This window comes from Homarus americanus, unplaced genomic scaffold (assembly GCF_018991925.1).
Source record: "Homarus americanus isolate GMGI-L3 unplaced genomic scaffold, GMGI_Hamer_2.0 scaffold32929, whole genome shotgun sequence".
NCBI classification, from domain to species: domain Eukaryota; kingdom Metazoa; phylum Arthropoda; class Malacostraca; order Decapoda; family Nephropidae; genus Homarus; species Homarus americanus.
In genome coordinates, this window is record NW_024737097.1 from 20,113,658 (window position 1) to 20,136,972 (window position 23,315).

Here is a 23,315-nt window from a genome sequence, read left to right on the forward strand (position 1 = left end):
TCAGTTTCATAATTTATTACAAAAAAAAAATGAATATGCAGGTAACCGAACAATAATAATGAATACAGTGTGCAATAAAAACACCCACATGCAGTACTTCATCCCAAAACACCAGAGGTTATAAACTAAAATACAATACACGTACTGTAATTGTTGAATGCCATTAAATTGTATTGATGAAAATTACGGATAAATTCAGGTCTGCAATACAGTACAGTAAATACAAAACCTAAAAGAAACATACAATTGGGCAATATATTCTTCAACAACAACTTTCTATTTCAGAATCATTAAACACCAAAATTAAAAAACTTACCGAAACTTACATACATATACAATACAGATACATTTATACTGTATGTATAAACAGTATTGAAAGAAACTAGGAACGGAGTCTTTCAAACATGTTTATAAAACAAAGATGTCCTGCTTTGCAAATTGAGTGCAAAGGTTAATCACCTAAAATTAATATTTTTTTTTAAGATAAATGGAGAATTCAAGGTCAACAAGTGTCAAACTAAGTCAAACAGATCTTTGTCGAGGTGATACTATAGAAATCCTTAAGGAGCACATGGAAGCATAGTTTCATGGCTGTTTTAGTGAGACAGTGACAGATCCAGTGTTTGAGAAAAGTGCATGTACAGTACTGAGGGGCAGAAGGAAATAACACAGTACAATATGCCCTTCTACATTTGGGAAGGATATAGAAAAAATAGCCTAAATACCTACTAATATCAACCAAGAAAGTTTTAGTAATACCCCCTAATCTGGAAAGAAGTTTATGTCCTACGGTTACACATGTTGCAGCCCATTAGTTAGATTCGCTACCACTAGCTTGATTAACATGGAAATACGGAATAAAACTGATCAATTAATTTATACTGTACTGCCTTATCATACATTATCTACTCATCTAAGAAAAATCTTGCGTGAAATTAATGGCATTAAGTTCATTTTAATCAAGTAGACGTTTTAGTCTTTACTATATGTTTTATAAAGTTACTATAGTACCATAATACAACAGAGCTGTAAGGGTTGTACAGTATTTAAAAGACTTATAGATGGCTATGATCAGGCATATTGAACACTGTTATTTGCTTGTTCATTGACTAGTAGATATTAGAAGTGGCTACTGTATTTGATTTACCAACAAAACTTACCAATGAAATGCATGAATCACCATTAATCATCTTTAGTATACAGTATAAATAATACAGTACTTCACTTGCCTGTTCTAGCACCCCAATGTTTGCTTAATCTCACTCAGTCAAAATTATGGTTCCATCATTTAGTACGGTTAGAGAATCTACTGAAAATTGCAGTAACTCATATAAATACTGTTTAAAAGCATTGTGACTCTTTAGTATGTAGCAATCTGGGTTTAAATGTTATACTGTGTTATATCAAAGGTAACTTTTGCTTTAGGAAGGGAGGCCATCAGCCTTGATCTTGTCCATGATGGCTGACCCATACCACTGTATCTCATCTATGACTTTCTCCATGTTTTTCTTAACTCTCTCGTCTTGGCATTCTCCTTCATCATTGAACTTCCCTTGTACCTGTGTAACAAATATCTGATTAAAGATAGAAAGAGATTTATAGACTACAGTGCACATCAAAAACATTATGACCTTGAGAAGGAAGCAATTTAATTAAAGCATTTAAGCAATTCATTATCTTAACCTCATACATTGTGTGTCACCAAGTCAACTCGTGACTCACCATATCAACAGGATCAAAACCCCAATAACTCCTAGGCTCCTAGACAATGGCTGCAAGACTACAACACCAAAAAGCTGCATCTACTTACTAAACTAAAATGCTTATAAAGAGATCTTAGGTGCAATAATTCCCATTCAAAGGTGAAGGCTAGAGCTGCAATATCATATCAGCTGCATACACTAAGCCTGTCAGTCACTCTCTGGCATTATGACAGTTGACTAATTAGGTTTGAGAGACTTTATTTCTACTCTACTTGAAGCCTCAGCATATATCCATCCACTTCTGTTGTCAACATTTCACAAACCATTCAATCTAACAAGATGCTCTCTCCTCAACTCTACTTGACAATACTGTACAGTAAACCAAGATCCTCACCCTGGTCAACCTTTATCGTAACAAAAACCAAGAATCTCACACCACAACACTTACATTACTTATTGCAACCATCCAAACAGACTTAACAAAAAAAAATAAATCTTAAACCCAAAACAATCTCTTCATTCGGAACCTACAAATGGGAAAACCCCTTTAGTAATTAACCAAAGCATTTCATGATAATTTTCACAAACCCACCATGTTCCCCTTTCTGCTACCCCAACCATTAAATAGTCACCACAGTCAATCATCTAGGTTCCACATTTGCTTACCAGAAAAATTCAACCCTTGGTCCTGACAACAATGTACCCTACTCTCAGTGACTACATCAGTGGATTCTTCTCATCCCATACAATCAACTATAATTTCTACGTGTCTAGTGCTTTCTATTCTTTCCAGTATAGATCTAGACAAAGCCCAAAGACCCGATATCCAATGTCTCATCCTCAATCATAAATAGTGAACTTTATTTTTTTTTTTACCCTTTCTTGCACTTTTCCTACAGTTCCTTCATCTTGGAAATGAGCCAATATCCAGCATAGAGCATCCCCCTCTCCCCCCAAAAAGGTGATCCATCCTCTCCTTTCAACTAGTGACCCATAGTTCTCATCTCAAGTACCAGTACAGTATCACTAAGGGTCAAGCACTGTATTACTGTAAGTCATAAAAAAAAAAAAAAAAAAACTGCCACCTCTGATACTTACCGGGTAGTATGATACTATATATATATATTCCTGCTGTTCCACTGCAAACTTGCTCACTATCATTACTTAAACTTGACTGTTCTTCTGACAACTTTGGTTAATCTTATCTTACTCCTGATATATTGAGACTAGAGTATCAAGCGCTCAATGTCAAATTTTAAACTTTTTGTCTCTGATTATTTTGGCTCCTACATCATCTCCTTTTTTGCCATCACCATCCATGTTCAGTAAATGATGACTCATATTCACACTACATGTACATTCACATCCATGCTGGAGAGCTTTAAAGACAAGTTCTTGTTCCTATTCTCTTCTTTGTCTTACCGAAAATAGAAACTTGCACAAATTTACCCTACCAGTCCAGTCACTCCAGTGCCCATGCTCAGTCTAGTTTCCCAGTAGATTGCTTAAATACTGTAAATGCACTTAATATAGCCCTGGAGTCCATACTTTAATAGAGTACAAATAACAATGCCTCTAAGACACAGTCTCTCATAAATAACATACAGTATCTCACTATACCAATCATCAATGTTAATGTCTTTCTTAGAATCAAATTTGAAGCAATGCAAGGCATGCAGTTAAAAACTAAATTACCATCTCTGGTCTGTCATGTCTTTATTAAAGTTAGGCGCGGGTCAGGTCGTGTTGCGTCTGTAACAAAGCGTGTTCAGCATTCGGGCCTTCGTTGTTGAGCGGCAGAAATTGGACGGTGATTACATAAGTTCATGAAGATCGTCTCAGTGATGTGAAAGTGCAAATCGATGAAGGATTTTTAATGCTAGACGCGATTGTATTTTTAAAAACTCAAAACTCAGTCTCCACCGAGTTGGAGATACAGCCAAGGTCAAGAGGCCTACAACCACAAAATCATTGACATATGACAAAGCTTTTATTTATTTATTTTTTTTTACGGAGTTGTGGTCACGGCTGTGATAAAGATCAACCAGGGAGTGTAGTACTGTGCCTTTAGTTAAATCAGTTCATAGTCACATCAGTGACTGCAGAAGAGGTTGTAAATAACTTAAAGTGAATACAGATTGGCAAGCAAGCTGGAAAGGCACCACTGCCAACTGAAACCAAGTCGTGTTATAGGTGCCACAAAGACTTTAAATTTTATTTTGTTTGTGTGCTTTCTCATGGACTGAAACTGTGCCTACAATACACCATTCACAGGGAGATACAGTGTACACAGTGTAATGACCACGGTCATACACGTCAGTTAACGTAAAATCAGATGATTCATATTACGCTCAATAGTCCACAAAACGTGTAGCTATGCTTTCTTTATTTATGTTCCCTGTCTGAAGAGTCTGTTTTCTCATCACTTCAGGATGCCTGAGTCCTCCGTTTTCTCTCAATCTTAGAGTGCACCCGAGACTTCGTTATTCCTTAGTAATGACAGAATTTGAAATTGCAATTGAGGTTGCAATTGTTGAGGCAACTTAGATATGTCTGATTACAGTTGGAACATTCAAGATCCATTGTGAGTGATGTTGAAAGCTTCAACTGTCCTTATTGTTAGTAATACTTGTTAAGTAAGTGAGTGTCGAGTTTGTCAGTAGGGGTGGCATATCCTTATATCGTCCTTGGGGATAGCCATGAGTTCCAAGTGCTAATGAAGTTAGATTGTTTTGATGCCCAAACATCAAAGAATCGGATGTTTGAAGTTTGGTTAGTGTCAGTTGTCTATTTTAGAAAGTCATTAATCTCCTGAAAAGATTCTGTCAAACTGAAAATCTCCAAGACCTAATGGCTCATCTCAGGAAGAATTCCTTGGCTGTGGTTTGTAGTTTCCTGTAAGTAGAGTTGTTAGTGGGGGTAAAACGTCCATTTCACCTTTTTCCTGACAGCGTGGATAGAAGACTTTCTACATGACTGCAAGCAGTGTGTGGTGATTAATGGCACAAAAACGTCATCCGTACCTGTCACAAGTGTATTGGGCCCGCTGTTGTTTGTTTGTTTCATAAATGACTTGCCTGACGTTGTACACTCCTCCATACAAATGTTTGCCGATGACGCCAAGTTATTTCGGGAAATCAAGAACCAAGCGGACTGTGAAGAGCTGCAGAAGGACCTCTGTGGGTTCCAAGAATGGTTGAAGAAATGGCTGCCGAGATTCAATGTCACGAAGTGTAAGAGGATGCACCTGGGGCGTACCACCGGTAAGAAGGCATATCATATGTCCCAATGGGATGAAGAAACTGCACTAGTTGAGACTGAATGTGAGAAGGACCTAGGTGTGTATGTTGACAATGAGCTGAAGTTCTCGGGCCATTGCGAAAAGAAGGTAAATCAGGCAAATAAATTATTGGGTCTTATAAGAAGGTCGTTCAGATATCTAGACGGTCCGTCTCTCGTAACGATCTTCAAGAGTGAAGTGCTTCCCCATCTGGAGTACTGCCACCCCGTCTGGTCCCTGAGATATGCCAGGGACTGTCAGTTGGTTGAAAATGTTCAAAGGAGGGCCACCAGAATGGTGCCTGCACTTCGGCACCTCAGCTACCCTGAGAGATTGGAGTGCCTGAACTTGCCTAGCCTATACTACAGATGGGCAACGGGTGACCTATTTGAGGTGCATAAGCATCTCAAGGGGCACTACTCAGTCGAGTGTCCTTACTTGGAGCTGGCGGACGCTCGCCCACACAGGGTTACAGTTCAAGATTGAAGAAGCCGCAAGTCCAGAAAACTGCGAGGGTAAACTTTTTCGGAGTGAGGGTTGTAAACTCTTGGAACAATCTACCAGAAAGTGTTGTGACGGCACCGAGTGTGAGCTCTTTCAAGACAAGACTTGACCAACACTGGAGCGGGTTCAGGTACATTCAGGAGCCGGTGCATGCCCAGTACTTGCCAATAGTGCGTGACAGAGACGTGACCGATCGCCCGGGCGGCTAGCGAGCTGATCTTTTGGTGAAGAGGATAAAAGAAAAGGAAAAGTAATCATAGACGTGACCGATCGCCCAACCGGCTAACGAGCCGATCAGTGGTGAAGAGGATAAAAGAAAAAAGATAAAAGATATAGGGATAGACGTGGAAGATTAGCCTGACCCGTAACACTGATTTTCATAGTCGATTGTACAGCGACCGAGGTGAATAGAATTTCTGTTGTTGGTGAGATCAGCCTCTCTGGTATGCATGCGTGGGCCGGAACTGCCCCAGGCTCACGTATATATGGATGCACAAGGAAAAATCACACTTTCGTGACTCTTCCTCAACGCATTTCCAGGCACTGATTGTGTTGTCACCACCACCGAGGTGTGGTAGCCGCCTATGGGCAAGATGGTTCTTGAAGGATGTCTTTAATATGGCGAAATAAGAATCCGAGGACAAGATTACCCAGGGAATGCCGTGCGCTCCTGGCGAGCGAGCTTCACTTGTCGGCCTAAACAACTGCCGCGAACAGTGGACTCAGTCTTGACACTGTTGCCCGGTCCATTGATCTTAGCTATATGTATTGAGCAGTATTGGTATCTATGATTGGGGATCAACTAGCAGAAATATAGTTACCTCATGTTAAGTATTGGACCCAGCGGTACTGTTGATAATAGGAGTTGAGTCCACCAGCCAGGTGTACAACCACTGAATGCTAGTTAAAGTGCCATGTTGTTCAATTCGAACTAACAAGATGTGTCTGATAATATCTTCATTTTGGATCTTGTCGAGTGTGTTATATAATCATCAGTATTGACATGAAGTAATATAATGAGTGTGTAATGTTGTAATCAAGAAATTAATATCTATTTTGCTATGTGTAAAGTAATACCCAGAGGAATGTGAGTTCAGTATTGCTGGATATGACTCATTTATGAACCTTTCTCAAGAAAATTGCAAGAGGGGTGTGGTTATCTATGCTAGGCAAAACCTAAGAGCCAGCCAGGCGAGATTCAATGTCACGAAGTGTAAGAGGATGCACCTGGGGCATACCAACAGTAAGGAGGCATATCATATGTCCCAACAGGATGAAGAAACTGCACTATTTGAGACTGAATGTGAGAAGGACCTAGGTGTGTATGTTTACAATGAGGTGAAGCTCTAGGGCCATTGCGAGAAGAAGGTGAAACAGGCAAATAAATTATTAGGTCTTATAAGAAGGTCGTTCAGATATCTAGACGGTTCGTCCCTCATAATGATCTTCAAGAATGAAGTGCTTCCCCATCTGGAGTACTTTCACCCGGTCTGGTCCTTGAGATATGTTAGGGACTGTCAGTTGGTTCAAAATGTTCAAAGGAGGGCCACCAGACTGGTGCCTGCACTTCGGCACCTCAGCTACCCTGAGAGATGGAGCGCCTGAACTTGCCTAGCTTGTACTACAGACGGGCAAGAGGTGACCAAATTGAGGTGTACGTATAAGCATCTCAAGGGGCACTACTCAGTCAAGTGTCCTTACTTGGAACTGGCGAACGCTCGCCCCCCAAGGGGTCACAGCTAAGGATTGAAGAATCCGCAAATCCAGAAAACTGTGAGGGAAAACTTTTTCGGAGTGATAGTTGTGAAATCTTGGAACAATCTACACCGAGTGTGAGCTCTTTCAAGACAAGACTTGACCAACACTGGAGCAGGTTCAGGTACATTCAGGAGCCGGTGCATGCCCAGTACTTGCCAACAGTGCGTAACAGAGACGTGACCTATCGCCCAAGTGACTAACGAGCTGATCATTTGATGAAGAGGATAAAAGAAAAGGAAAAGTAACAGAGACGTGACCGATCGCCCAAGCGGCCTACGGATAAAAGTAAAAGTAAAAGTTTCCCTTACTATGTTTAGTGTAACGCTTCTGCCTAATAGAGGAGTAATATTTAATTAAATACCCTGTAAAATGATCAATACCAACAGCTTGCATGGAAGCCAACTAAGACATAGCATCAGTTTATAGACAATGTTTGGTGACTAACTTCAAGCACAGGACTATTCCAAGAGCTTGGTCATGTCCCAAAATTGTTCTTCAGTCAAATCCGTGACAATAAATGGATCCACAAACACAAAAATCAAATACAGTTGAGTCTGGGTTTATGCGGTGTTTGTTTACCGTTGGTCATTTATGCGGTGCCTTGCCAGAATGAAATGCTTTAATTACGTGGTAAATTTGGTCATTTACGGCGGATGAAGTATAATTTGTTTATTTACTAAGATATTTGTTTTAGCTCATAAAATTCATACAAATTACCCGCCAGAATATAATTTACATTGCTGGAATTCTTATAAGATTGTGATTATTTAAATATAAACATCATCAAATATTAGATCTAATGTAAGAATTTTGATTAGAAAGAGCCAAAATTTTATCTTTTGTGCAAAATATATGACGTTTATATTCAAAATATTCCTGGTCTTGCAAGGAATCCAGCAATGTCAATTATATTATCCTAACTTTAGTCTGGTATTATTTATTACAAAAATGTAAGCCTTCTGTTTTACCCAAACATTTCTCAGAGAGGAGGAGCCAAGCGAGGGGGGAGGAAGAGTCGAATCCATTATTTAAATGGACATTAACCGGTGACTGTATTTCTCTTAAATATTAATTGTGTGTGCATACCATCATAAAATTAAGATGTTATTTTTACTACAACGTAGGTATTGTATCGGTATTGTGTCGGAAAAAGTGGAGTTTGGGGGTCTGCCCAGTCTCTATTTCAATTAATCCCATATATTATTTCATTTACGCATTTCTCGTTTCTGTGGCGGTACTCACGGGTTCAATTGACCGCGTAAATGAAGACCCAACTTAAATGAATAAATAAATATGCAATAATAACAGACTAATGGCAGGTCATGTAGTTTCATAACACCTTCAGATAGGAGGAGTAACAAGGACTACTGTGCCAAGTTTGATAGTCCTTACATGAGGTATGACACAGACTTGAGGTGTGGTCACCAGTCCAAGTTCACTCAGGAAGGGGCGAAACAGCAGCTGCTCGTAATCCACCAAATGGACCTAAAAATCAAACATACATTAGAGGTGGATAAAAGCACAATACACTGATACTCTGCATATTACTAAATTTGGGATCACACATTCTGAACCTGAAATTAAACTTCAAAGATTAACATCCCATATTATATTATCATTCCAAGTTATTATACCTTAAGATTAAACAGTAGTTTTAAATTAGACAAATTTAGATTTAGGCATAAAATAGGTAAACATTGGTTTGGAAATAGAGTAATGGAACAAGTTACCATACATCATCATTAACTCAAATAACCTGGATAGCTTAAAAAATAGGTTGGATGGATATATGAGCAATAGGGGTTCGGCATAAATGGGACTGCCCAGTATGGGCCAATGAGCCTACTCCTGTTTCCTCCATTCTTATGTTCTTATGTCATTATACCTAACCTAACACAATCCTGCCAGGTAGCATTATGGTGTTCAATCATCAGGTGAAATAAGCTAAGGGCCTTATCTTCATGGGCCTCTTAATAGTTTAAATTACATGCTCCCTATATACAAATAATGGTACAATGAGTCTAGTAAAATAATCAGGATAAGGCAGAGACAAAAAAATTCTTGTTCCAACACAATTCGGGTAAACAAACGGTGAATATAACCATCCAATGAAAATGAGAATGCTGGCCACCTTGGATTACTTAACCCCAATTGACATTCATCATTTGACATTGTGCATCACAGGTAACTCTTACTAGATACATGGATACATGACAAGAACAGTGTTATGAAGTTGATTCAAATACAATGCAGGAAGACACAAGAAACATCAATTAGTTTATTCTGCTGAAGAGTCATATTGTAGACTCGGAAAATTATAGATAAAATCAAAGTACAGTACAGGTACCAGATGGATAAAAACATGTGTACTTAAACGTACTGAAACGTAAAACACAGAAGTAATAATAACAAAGAAGTCATAGCCAGGGCCTTCTACCCTTAAAGTTCGTTTCCTGTGTTTATAAGAAAGGATACAAACAACATACTGTGCTTAAATCCAAAGACAAAGAGTTCAGGTCACTATTAAAATTTGGAGAACATTCTCCCCCCCACCCCAAGTAATTTTATCCTAAAAGGAGGTAAGGAATGAGTTAAAGACATCATTCAGATCTTAAGTGAACCATTCATCTCTAGCCCAGCACCAGTCATGCCTGAAAGTGAATGACTAACATTCTCCCAGCCACCTTCACAGTACAACATAGTACACTCTGTGCTTTACTGGTTGGACTAAAGATTTCTAGATACAGATTTAAAAGCAAGAATTAAATTTACCTTCCACTTTGCAAGATTTCATTTGTGTTTACAACCTAATCAGCAGAACCAGGTGGGGCAAATAAGTCAACCCTGGCTATCTGATGTGTATACAGGTAGTGGCCAGTGGGAGCAGGAGGTTAGGAACGTGGGAGGGAGAGGAGATGGACAGTGGGAGGTAGGTTGAGATTGAAAAAGATGGGGGTAAAATGAGGGATGGGAAGAATAAGATGAAATGAAGAGAAATGAGAGGAGGAGTCGACAGAGAGAGAGGATTAAAAGAAAAGACAGAAGGGAAGAATTGGGGAGTGAGTAAGAAATTACAGTAAAAAATGGATCAAGAAAATTCAGAAAATGGAGAACAAAATGGTGTCAGCATTTCACAATGATGTAAGACAAAGCTTAACTGGTTAAGCAGTAAAGACTCAACAGTACAGTACAGTACAGGTATGTTTATTTATATTTAACCCCCTTTATTAGATTAAGTCATTGGGCGGTCAGGCGGTTTTGTTATTTTCTTGTGATATTTGTCCACTTTTATGAACAATTATACCAGTTTCTCAACAATTTACCGGGGGGAATCGACGAATCGTTCCTACCGTGGCATTGTGCTTGGTCTTTGTAACCGAGTCCTGGGTTCAATCCCCAGTCTGTGACAGATGTGCAGAAGTTGTTATCCAGTTTGACCTTACCAAACATTACTGGTTTCCTCCAAGTACTCTCGTTTCCCTTTGTACCAAAAGTGGACAATAAAAATCATTAAGTAACAAAGAACATTCCAACCGCCTGAATAAGCTGATAAGTGGTGATAAGTAAATACAGTAATAAAGTGCTAATGTTTGTAAACGACAAGTAGGCTACAGTTAACAGAACATGTAGGAATGCTTATATTAACTACGTTCCACACTTAAACATAGGTTAGTTGTACCAAAATAAAGAAAACCTCACCCATGGAGTAGCAGACGATACCACAAGGCTTGTATCTGTAGGAGGCTGGTGGGAACTGATCCATCATGGAAGTAAGACCAGGTGGCAACATACAGTTGTACTCTGGGGTGACAATGATCAAGCCATTGGCTGCCTGAATCTTGGCATTTGTCTTGATCATCCATTCTGGGGCTTGACTCTGATCCTTGTAAAAGTGCAGAGGTTGGCTGACATGGCCATTGGAACCTAATGTTAGCGGATCTGAAAGAGAAATTTTTGAGATACTGTACAATATATCACCCCCATACACACACGCACGCATATTTGTTACCAGACTCCACTTACTTTATCATGCAGTATGTGAATAATGCAGCGAGTCAGTAATCATTTGGTAAAGCACGTCTTTTGTAATCGGCTATCTACATGCAAGTGCAAAACCAGGAAGGGGGGGGGGGGCGATAAGGCAGGTGTAGTTTCAGACAACCGTTTCCATGTCTGAGACTGAACTATTAGATAGAATCTACGAAGTACAGTACTTAACAGGTGTACTTTGAATATTTAATTTGGTGTTGAGATAACTTCAAGTATGTGTGTGTGTGTGTGTCAAGTCATTTCCGTTCAAAGCGACAGTAGCTCTGGTCCACAACACAACCATCAGGTCTTGTTTTACCCCTAAGCCTGTCTGTAAACAACATCCCCCAAATGTCACCTGTCACCAGCAAGTGGAACTTCAACTTTTTCCCTTCGCTAAACTGTCTCCTCCCTTAGGTGTTATAATTATAGCCTGTGAGAGGGCGAGGCTTCACTGGGCAGGAAGACGGTGCGGCGGGGAAAGATCGTAATGAAGGATAATTTTATCCATGTCATGTTTGCTCAGTCATCACCAAATGAAATAATTAATTGTAATTAGCCTTACACAGACAGGCCCATCAGACTCACATTGCCCAATAAGACTACTGTATTATGAAAATGACGAAACAGGTCTTGGGGTGACAGTCCTGCCTCACGTTGGGGCTCGAATACGCACGTTGCTGGTGGAGCTTACTTAAAAGTATCTTCTATAGATGTCCAAGTGTTTATGAATAATTTATTGCAGCAATATTACCTTAAAAAGATTACTGATGCTTATGTAAATAATAATAATGTGAACCCCTGACATGAGCTTTATATTTGAATATTCGATTTTACAAAACAAGCCTACATATATACTGTAAACATTTATCAAAAAGACCACAAGCATTATTAGTAATACTTATTTATAATGTGGTCCTCCTAAGTACAAGTATGTGTAAGGACCGGGGTATGAATCGTGTTGTGTAGTTACAGTTGTAAATGTGTATGTGCATATATAAATGTGCATGTACACTCGGAAACCATAATCTCTAGCCCACCTGGGTCAGTGCTGGAGGTTAGTACGGTGTCCTTTCTGGACGGGGGCCCACTCTAACTATCACGAGGCAACACACGCACGAACACACACAGTCATAGTACGGCTATATAGATGACATTATATATAAGTATTGTATATGGCATTTTATACTCTGCATTATCTTCATTATATATGAACACGAAGAAAAATTACCATAAGTTGTAGTTACGAAATTATGAATGGAAATAAACACTTCCAAACCACCCAGTGAATCCACACAACGTTTACAGCGCTTGTGTGTGTGTGTGTGTGCCAGACCACGCTGCTTCCACCACACCCCATCTACTGTATATCTTTTATTTTCCCTTCATTTGCATAACTATATGAAAAATCGTGTTTAATTTAATTACATATTTCAAAAACCTTAAATTACATGTGGATGAGTCACTCCTCATTTGACACACTTATAGTGTAATACTTTGACCATCCCACCTGGGCACATGGAGGCCCATGGTAACTCTCAGGGGGCAACATACACACAAGTTATGATATGACCCCTTCCAGGCTTCACTATCATTATCATGTTATGTTCATCGTGCTCTGTATCTTGGTAACTAGTCATAGTATCAATACATGGAGGAATATCTATATTAATATACTGTAATATTGCATTTTATTGCAAACCGTAAAAAATCTCGCTTAACCATTGGACGCGAGAGAAAGCACCACTGGAGTTACGAAATGAAGAGCCGAAGCACATAGGAATGACCAACCTGACGTCGTGTGTAGGGAGGCCTGCCGTATCAGTGTGGACACTGTTGCTCAAGGGTAAGTCATATAATTCATTCTTGTATTTGTTGAGAAGTTATATATATACAGTATATATATATATATATATATATATATATATATATATATATATATATATATATATATATATATATATATATATATATATATATATATATATATACATATATATATATATACATATATATATATATATATATATATATATTATATATATATATATAATATTATATATATATATATATATATATATATATATATATACTTCGTATATATATATATATATATATATATATATATATATATATACTTTCTTATATATATATATATATGTATATATATATATATATATATATATATATATATATATATATACATATATATATACACACACACAGTCATGGTCTGGTTAACGTAGATACTTCTTGGAAAGGTGACGTTAACCGAAATGGATGTTGTCCGGGGTCATCACATAAACTTTGTATTTATACTTACGTGTATGTGGAATACTATATACGTCCATATACACTTTTACTCTTAAATCACTACTGTAATGTGATACAGGTGATTAATTTTTATCTCGTGCAAAATACATTTAGTTTACATTAAAATTATTCACTGTTTTACAAGGTTTCCAGCAAGCTGGGCAGATGGGGGAGAGCGAGCAAGCCAGCCAGAAGCGATATCAGCAGCTCAGCCTGCTGAGGGTCGTGGAGGGAGGGGAGCGGTTTGACAATTGGCACAGGCCCAGGTCTAACCCTGTATATTTATCAGTTCTTAAGTGACTAAGCTTCTCTCTTATAACAAGCCAGTGAAATGACCTGGGAGAATATAATTAACATTGCTGGGATTCTTGTAAGATACTGATTAATTTGAATATCAACATGCTGTAATTTGCACTAGACATAACAATTTTAGTACTGTAATGAAATTAGTACATGTACACTCCAGTTTTACACTGTCATTTATTTCTTTTACGTTTCTTTTAGTACGGTGTATGCATGTAAATTGATGAAAATAAATAAAGAAATTTATGTAAATCGACCCAAAAATACAGTTGAAAGACTTTATACTGTATTATAAAATGTACAACAGTATTGTACACTAATGTACTACATTTTTATATCTTGAGCAAAACATATGACGTTTATATTCAAATTATTGGCTTTCTTGCAAGGATTCCAGCAATGCAAATTATAATCTCCTAACTTTAGTCTGAGATATTATATAAAATAAACACCTTGAGGAATAAAGTTATCACCAATCTTTTGTCTGGGAACACAAGGAGGGAGGTAGCCAGCGAGCGTGGGGGAGGAGGTGAGGTGACAGTGCCTAGTGTTTGTTTATATATTTGAGATAAGATTTGACAGTTGGTGCTGATGGCCTGCGTGTTTATTTATCATTATTTAAGAGTGACTAAGCTCCTCTCATAATTTGCCACCCAAACGACCTGGGTGAATATAACTTACATTGCTGGGAGTCTTGTAAGATCTTGTATGATCGTCATACTCGATTCCAAGTGACAGCAAAGTAGTAGTAGTAGATTCGAAGGTCCATTACGACAGAACGGCCAAATTAATAAGTTGCAACAACTGATGCTGCAAATACCAGAGAATTTGAAAAATAAAAAGTAGCTATAGCGCAGGATGTGGGTGCCTCGAACTGGTTAACTACGTTACCGATAAGGGCAATGGTTTCAGTCTCAATAAGCAAGATTTACAGATGCCATTGCTCTAAGGTACAGTAGACCAGTAGTAGGTTTGCCTTCCCAATGCCTGTGTGGCTCTTCCTATGACGTCGACCACTCCATGGTGTGCAAGAAAATGGGGGGGCTTCATATGCATGAGGCATGACGAAGTAAGGGATCTTACAGCAAATATGTTGAAGGAAATCTGTCGTGATGTCAGGGTAGAACTGACCCTCCTTCCATTGGACAGTGAGAATTTTCAACATAGGACTTCAAACACATCCAACGAAGCCCGTGTTGACGTCAGTGCTCGAGGATTCTGGACGCGAGGACAGCGAGCCTTCTTTAACATCAGGATTTTTTATCCCATGGCCGCATGTCACTGTAACTTAGCTCTCGATGCTGCAAGAGGAACGAGAACGGCAAGATAAGGGAATACGGGGAGAGAATTCAGAACGTTGATCAATGCAGCTTCATGCCTCTGGTGTTCACAAACTCTGGTGGGATGGGACCAAGTGCAAGAAGCTTCTACGGCAGACTCGCGGAGGTGCTATCCGAACAGAAGCAGCAGCCCAGAAGTTATGTTACAGCCTGGATGAGATGTCGACTGTCCTTCTCTCTCCTTAGGTCTGCTTTGCTCTGTCTCAGGGGAACGGGAGCATCGGCCCCAAAGCCGACAACAGTTGCAGATATTGACTATGAGGCAACAGTCACTGAATGCTGCATAGATTTGCGGCTCAACTAACTCAACACAGCTAGGCGGCGAAGGTGTGGTTATTGGGGGAGGATGGAGGCCACGTGTAAAAAAAAAAATAGTAGTAGTAGTGTGTGTTTACTATGGGCAAAGCCGATGGCAAATTGATAAGGTAAAACATGATTGACAGCCACAGGAGCCAAAGATTGACCTCCTGCGTACACGAAGTTACCCTGGCGACCCATCAGTAGGTAAAGTCAATTTAAATTTTCACCCGTTATCACCTGCATCGTGTCAAAAACATGCGCAAGATCAATTTGACATTATCACTGTAGTAGGCAGCTACCAAACAGGGAGGTACTACTGCCTGGGAAGACATTGGAAGCATAATGTATTATCTAATGGTAGACCCTGCTGCCATATGGCATCACGAAAATTGTGACCAAGTCACCAGGTTGCTGATCTGACATTCTGCCTCATTTACACACAATTGCAGGGTCTCAATTGTTTCTCTTACAATTGACAACACAACATACATACATTGTTTCTCACTTGATCATTTTTAATTTTTTATTTCTTTAAGGTTTATTATTATTATTATTATTATTATTATTATTATTATTATTGCAGTTATTATTATTATTGTTATTATTATTTATATATTTGTATTTTTTAATATAAATTTTACTTATCTGAATTATTATTATTACATTTTCGCCCCCCAGGCTCCGATGTGGGTCAGTGACCGTAAAAAAAAAAAAAAAAAAAGCTTGACCACTTACTTATTATTATGATGTAGAGATAAAGTCAAGTGTATGTTATTCCCAAGCTTAGCTAAAGCACTCACGCTATCACGAATTATATTACAGGCCAAGTTAAGCGTATATTAAATTTCAGCCAGCTTGGTTAGGAAACGGATTTATCATGTATAAGCTAACAAGAGCAAGTATACTGTACAGTGTACATTATAATTTTCCTGTTATCAGAGGATAAGTTGGGGGCAGCAGCACACATAATATCCCTGGGTACAAAATATGTAACCATCGACATGCGCATAATATCAGTGATAAGCGACCTTGGTAACTTCATATTTTAATCAAAACTCGAAGTGGTTACGGTGGCAACTTCCATATAATGTGGCGAGTGACCGGAAAAAGAAAAATTAATACAATTTTACGTGAAATACATGCTATCATGGTTGACCGTACCCTCTACCTTGACTAGTAAGACTCAGGGCCAACACTCGTCAGTAACAGATTTCAGATTCAGATTTGACCCCGCGCAGGATAGTCACTCGTAACATTTACGCCTCCATTCGTAGCCTCTGACCTCGTGATTCTTATAACTAAGTAAATCAGACCGGTGATACTCTTGACTTTAGGGTACACGGCGAATATGATATTATCTGGCCTAGGGTGACCTCCTACTTGATATGCCCACCCATAGGGTACGAATTCAACATTCGAAATGAGAAGCCTAGTGACCACTTCTAGTCATTAGGTTACAATATCACTATGCACGGCGATAGTTCAAATAAACCATCAATAACAACCTCTAAATAAAGTAAAGTGACATATTATATGAATTCACTTCACCACTCACCTGCATATCATTCTTTGCCTTTTCATTTTCGCCTTCTGCAGTAGATTTTACTTGTTATTTGATGAGAAAATCACCTGTTGAATATTTGATAGCTTATTTCATTATGTGGCTTGCATAAAGATTTTATATCCATGACTTAGGGAATCTAAACACGCCTATTAGGCCCAGATGTCCACTAAATAATTCATTACTCTTTGTGTTGTAATTTGTAGTGCCTTGTATCAATTTTACCATGTTTGCAGCTCCACCAGGATTTAAGCAGCTAAAGTTACGATAGAGCTTCAATACATTTCAGCGCACTTCTAACCGCCATCCTTGTGCAGTAGGTTTAATGAGAAACTTTCACATATCAGTTACAAGAGATAACGTAATGACTTTCGAATCGGATAATCAGAACAATGATCCACCATTAAAGGGGTTTTCAACAAACTATATTGTTCTGGGATATTTCATAAAAGCAGATTCTTTAAGATTACCACGTAAATCCATTCTCGAAACGATATTGCAACACAAATCAAGAGAACATTAATTGTCTCGCATATCTACCCCCGAAGAGGATTCTTCACCAACTCGAGAATTGGGGATAATATAGTGGCTACCTAAATTTAGCATTGAATGAAGAGGTGATTACGGGAAAAGCTATGAAAGTTCTTTCCTATCAAAACTCGTTACAATGTTTTTGAGAAATAATTTTATTCTATCTTTCGTGAAAAATTGTTCGAAACACAAAGGTTTGGAGTAGGAGTGGGTGGGAGGGTCTGTTACGAAGGAGAGACCAGATACCAGTCACACCACCACCGTCAATAATGTTAATGTGGCGTAACCGACCAGTACTCTGTGCACGTATTCAGTGGTGGCTGTTTCGTGGATTGGGGTAAGAGGAAGAGGGGGGGCAGCATTTCTCGTGTTTCCAAACTCTAGCATTTAACAAATTACCTTTCAAAGAGCTTCCTAGGCCATTCTGAAGCTTTTATATTTAAAGGAAGTAAGATAGAGTATCGGTGCATGTGAGTGAGAGATGGGTGTCGCAGCCATCGAGAAGGCCAAGGTCGAGTCTCCTTCCCTTGGGAAGCCAAGGCCGAGGCTCCTTCCCCTGGTAAGCTAAGGCCGCGGCTCCTAACCCCACACCTCGGTTACGTAACTTTCATATGAACAGGTAGGTAATCAACCCATCATGCACATACCGTAACGAGGAAACACACGCACACCTTTTCCCGGGATCACCTAAACAATCTCCACTCCAGCTTATTTCACCTTAAGGTAGCCACCCTAACGCTATCCTAACCCCATTCTCAAATAGCGTTAGGGTGGTTAATCTTTAGGTGAAATTAGCTGGGGTAGAGTTTCTTCAGGTGACCTTTACACGGCGTTAGTAATTTAGTACAACAGTACGTAACTGGATTTGAGCGGTTAGGGTGACGTTATGTTCGGTGTAATTTTGTGCACCTGTTTCAGTATTTCATCCATCCTAGAAATCTCCCAAAGTGAATATACAGTAATTGGCCAAGAGCACTATCATGCACAATAAGTTTCAAATGTTTCTGTTGTCTCTTATACGATGTTATAGCTGATGTACAACTTTAACTGGGAGGAGGCTATTCTTCAGGTGATTCCACTGATGCACCTGGCCTCTTATAATTTCACCATCTTAAGGAATTCTACTTATAAGTAACCTGCCATCACCATATCCTGACACCACAGCTATCGCCTCTGCTTTTCTCGGTCTTGCAGTTATTCGCGAAAAAACCCAGACATGACAACGTTAATGTATAAAAGTATTGATGCAAATTTCAAACCTTTTTATTCCCTGAGATAAACCTGATCAAAGGTCTTTAAACTTTCCTGCTTCACTGAATTTTTATTAAGATAATACTGTGATTAATACTGAGGTACTGTAATTACTAGAAAAGCGTTTGGGCTGGTACTGATTACGCCATCAAATTACATTGGAATCATATACAAGATCGCAGACGTCCAGACTTCCTGCCAGAGGCGATGCTTGACAAAAGAAAAGTCATCATGATTATAAACTTTGTATAAGAGAAAGATGCACCGTCATACCGCAAATGCTGCCGCCATAACCTTGAGGTGTGGCCGCAAGCTTTATCCACGCCGCACTCCTTCGTCCACCTCCATAATACTTCGCTCAGTGTATTTTATACTATAAAATACACACGTAATATCGAGGTAAAATCATTATTCTCCAATTCAATATACAGTATATAGTTAGATAAGTGGCATTATAGAGTTACGACATTGCTATCGACCACTACAGTATGACTAATATGATAAGGCTTGCCGCTCAAAACAGTTTAGCACCTTCCATCACAGGAACTGTCTCAACAATAGGCAGTTCCACTCCATCTAACCATTATTCTACCGCGCCTGGAAGGTGGAATTCAAATGATTTTAAGCATGTCATCTTATGTAAAGTTAACAAAGGCTAAGTTTTACACGCTATATTACAGCTCATACCATAATAACATCCTTTTGTCCACATTTCACCAGTGTGATGATGTCATTCGGCTGACAACATACACTTGGTACAGTATATTGTAAATTAGACGATCTCCCACCAATTACATTTCAGTACGCTATCATCCTCCCAAATTCTGAAATAAATATGTTAGGCCTCACCATTTCCTCCAATATGTCCTGGAAATCACACATCCTTAGTATAACTAAAGCTGCCTCCCGAAAGTTGGGAATGCTGTACAGGTACAGATGCCGCAGCTATTTCACTCCTGAGCAGTTGCTCCAAGTATATAAGGGATTCATTCGTCCTAACTTGGAGTACTGCTCTCATATCAGGGGTGGCTCTTCTTCTGTCCAACTGTTAGATAGGGTGGAATCAAAAGCATTTCGTCTTATTAACTCTCCTCCTTTAGTCGACAATCTCTCTTCCCTTTCTCTTCGCCGCAATGTTGCTTCACTCTCTCTCTTTTACAGGTACTTTAACGGGCAATGTTCAGTGGATTTGGCATCCTGTGTACCGCCGGCAAGGCCGTGGGTTCGTAACACACGTCTTGCCCGCGGTGCCCACCATTTTTCTGTGGATGTCAGTCACACGAGAATAACCTGTTATAGTACCTCCTTCTTTCCTCACACAGCCAAACTGTGGAATGCTCTGCCTTCTTCTGTGTTTCCTTGCTCTTACAATCTGTCTCACTTTAAAAAGCTGGTTTTCCGGCATCTTCGTGGTGTAGATTAATACAGTATAACCTTTTTTTCTATATTTTCAATTTCTTTCCATTCTTTTTTTTTTCGCCCCCCAGGCTCCGTTGTGGGTCGTTTGACCTGTGCCCGGGTGGGCTAATTCCCGTAAAAAAAAAAATATGATGTCAATAGACGAAATCCCTTTGATTAATCAATAAAGGCAACAGCAAAAACAATAACAAAATCAATCAAGCAGCCCAGCTACCACTCTGGCATCGTTATTGTACAGTGACAACCTTGTGCCAACATTATTATTGATCAGCGGACTCCCTTCCGGGGGAACTTATAAGCCATTGGTTGTTAAACGATATAACAGGAGACTTGAGGTTGTGATGAGCCAATTCCTGATGTAAACAACAAGTATGTTACTTGTTGAGGCTACACTACAACCTGCCTGTATCATTAGTGCTCTGTAATATATCAGACACTTTCAGAGGCGCAACCAATTTAATTAAAGCCACCGACTCTCCTGAAAATGTTCCGTGACAACAAAGCTGGTCTGAGATACAGTAGGTCACTGATTGAATGATTCGTCCAGGGAGTTACACGTAGCTTTTTAAGCCCCGCGTTTTTCTCGGTGATTTCATTAACTACTCAATCCCATTTTCTACCTCTGGTGCATCCATAATAAATCGGGCATACACAAGTGATACTGTATAGGGAAAAGTTGGGAGATAGTATTTAAGATTCTTCAGTGCACCCGTCCCAAAGCTTAAACGGAATCGTGAAACTTTTGAACGCTTCCTTTGATAAGTGAGTGCTCAGCAGATCCATCACTGCCATTAAATTCCTTTATTGGACACAAAACTCGCCTCAAAGTATTTTTGCTCTTTAGTTTTAGGATACATTAAAAAGACATAGGGAGTCAAGAAAGCAAATATAAACTGTAAAATTGATTTTTTTATTATAATTATTTTATTTATTTATTTTTTTTTTTTTTTGGGGGGGGGGGGCAAACACGAACAGTTGGTTATGGTTAATCTATGCGTTTTCCGCCTTTTCTGCAATTGATATTTCAGTACAGGGGAAAAATAAGTATGTCCTCTGGTCATTTTATGATAATATACATTCCTGAGTAACATCAAGCTAAATATCTATAGCCTAAAAATATTGCCAAGACTGTTCATTCTTAATACAAGCTTTTCTTGACTGGGAAGTTTGCCAACAATTCTGCGTGGTTTGCCATCCATTTTTTTTTATATATAGAACTGAATAAACAGTTATCTAGCTTTGGCATGCAGCTACTACGTTTTCGCACGGTTTGCTCGTGTCATTTCCCAGTCCTATCGTTTACTGCAGTGGGTATCACATTCCTGCGGCTCGGCTGCACTACTGACATAACCATAACGTTTACTTTCATTTCAATATTTATGTGCGTTGTAATAAATTACAAACATGTTTTGGTGCATTAAGGCATTTTTATTCAGTTATAATATTTGACTTCTCGACATGTAAGTGCTTCCTGTTACATATTTCATTTTTGTGTCACATTACGCTTTTTTTCGACAGCTAAAGATATAAACTGCTCATTTACTTACAACCCGCTATATTTACAAAGAATAGTTAATAATAATAAAACAAGGACTCAAGCCTAAAAACAAGTAATGGAGAAAGCCGCGGCCTAACACTGTCAGGAAAGAAACTAACGTCAATATCAGAAAGAACAACTCCGGTAACAGTTATTGACTTACCTATCAACTCAACATCGTGATTCCTCTGCTTCAGGCTGTTGACAACGCTCTTTGCGACGTTCTCGCCAAGCCGACCGTCACGGGTTGACCCCAGGAACACCAGAAGACGAAGTGGAGACATTGTATACTGTTATTTGGAGAGCTAGGCTACTACTGGGCCTGGCAGGCAGCAGCTGGCTGTCAAGTATGACTGAAGAAAACTCGCAGTAGTTAACAAGGTGCCAAACTCACGAGTTAATTTCAGCTATGGCTGATCCTTATCAGATTTGTCTGTGTTTAATTTTCATCGGTGAATTTACATATGTTAGCAGGTAAGTATGTGCTTATGCCTGGATACTGACAAGTCGGGTAGGTTAGGTTAACACTAGATTAAAGGGTTAATTACCAAACCGATAAGAGCTGGCAGTCCTTGGTGGAGGTCATGTATTATTTATTTTTTATTGTTTTGGCAAGTTCTTGAATTATGCAACTTTACGTTTTGATATAGTGCTTATAAGCGTAAGAGATTTTTTCTTCTGTTGCTAATATATGGTGGAATAAATTCTATTGTCAGTGTAAATATTATCTTGCATCTTGTGAAAAATAAACACTGTTAGCTCGAAAATGATGCCAGGTATCGCTTTATGGTATGATTAAAAATATCTATAACACCTATTTGATTTATTTCGTCCATGCAATATTTTCATGGCTGACCAACTCATTGTTTAGTTAAATTGTAAAAGTCACGTGTGATAAAGATACATATTCTTTATTTTTATTGTTAACGCAACTGTATACATGTACACAAACAGTAAGGCGACTCAAGGAAGATGAGCGGATAGATGATAGAAAGATAAAGTTTCAGTTAATCGTCATGTAAGTTGACAGTGGTTCAGCATATACAGAGAATCAAGACATATATCTACAGAAACAGTGGCAGATAGTTCAAGATGGTTTAACCAAGATACCACAAGAAAGTTTTTGGAATATTATATTGCCTCCGAACTTCTATAATTTATTTTGTCGTTCGCCCTGATCATCAATGTTAATTTTACATTTTATTTTATATTTCGCCTTAAATGAACATAAATCACCCCTCCCATTACCACAACTAGACCTATTAGAGAAAAATGGTTACTTGCACTCACGATTCTTAATTTTCACGCATAATTTAAGTTAAATTCTTATACAGGTGTTGTATTTTCAAATAGCAAAGTTAGAGCATTTTATCAATAAGAATTGACTGAGGGAAAAGTAAGATACGGTTCAAGACAACAGATCTTGCATTTGGTGTTTTAATATATCAACATGTGGCTAAAACTCAAGAAATGCGGGAACAATTGG

General features: G+C 38.8%; 1 protein-coding gene across 1 annotated transcript; it reads right to left on the reverse strand.

Moving 5' to 3' along the window:
- LOC121873301 lies at positions 1-22,717 on the reverse strand. Its single transcript, XM_042376796.1, has 4 exons — positions 21,993-22,717; positions 10,945-11,184; positions 8,638-8,730; positions 1-1,559 (listed from the first exon to the last, which is right to left on the reverse strand). The coding sequence occupies exons 1-3, from the start codon at positions 22,111-22,113 to the stop codon at positions 8,681-8,683; spliced, it is 411 nt and encodes a 136-aa protein (XP_042232730.1). The 5' UTR covers positions 22,114-22,717; the 3' UTR covers positions 1-1,559; positions 8,638-8,680.
- Between the last annotated feature and the right edge of the window lie 598 nt (positions 22,718-23,315).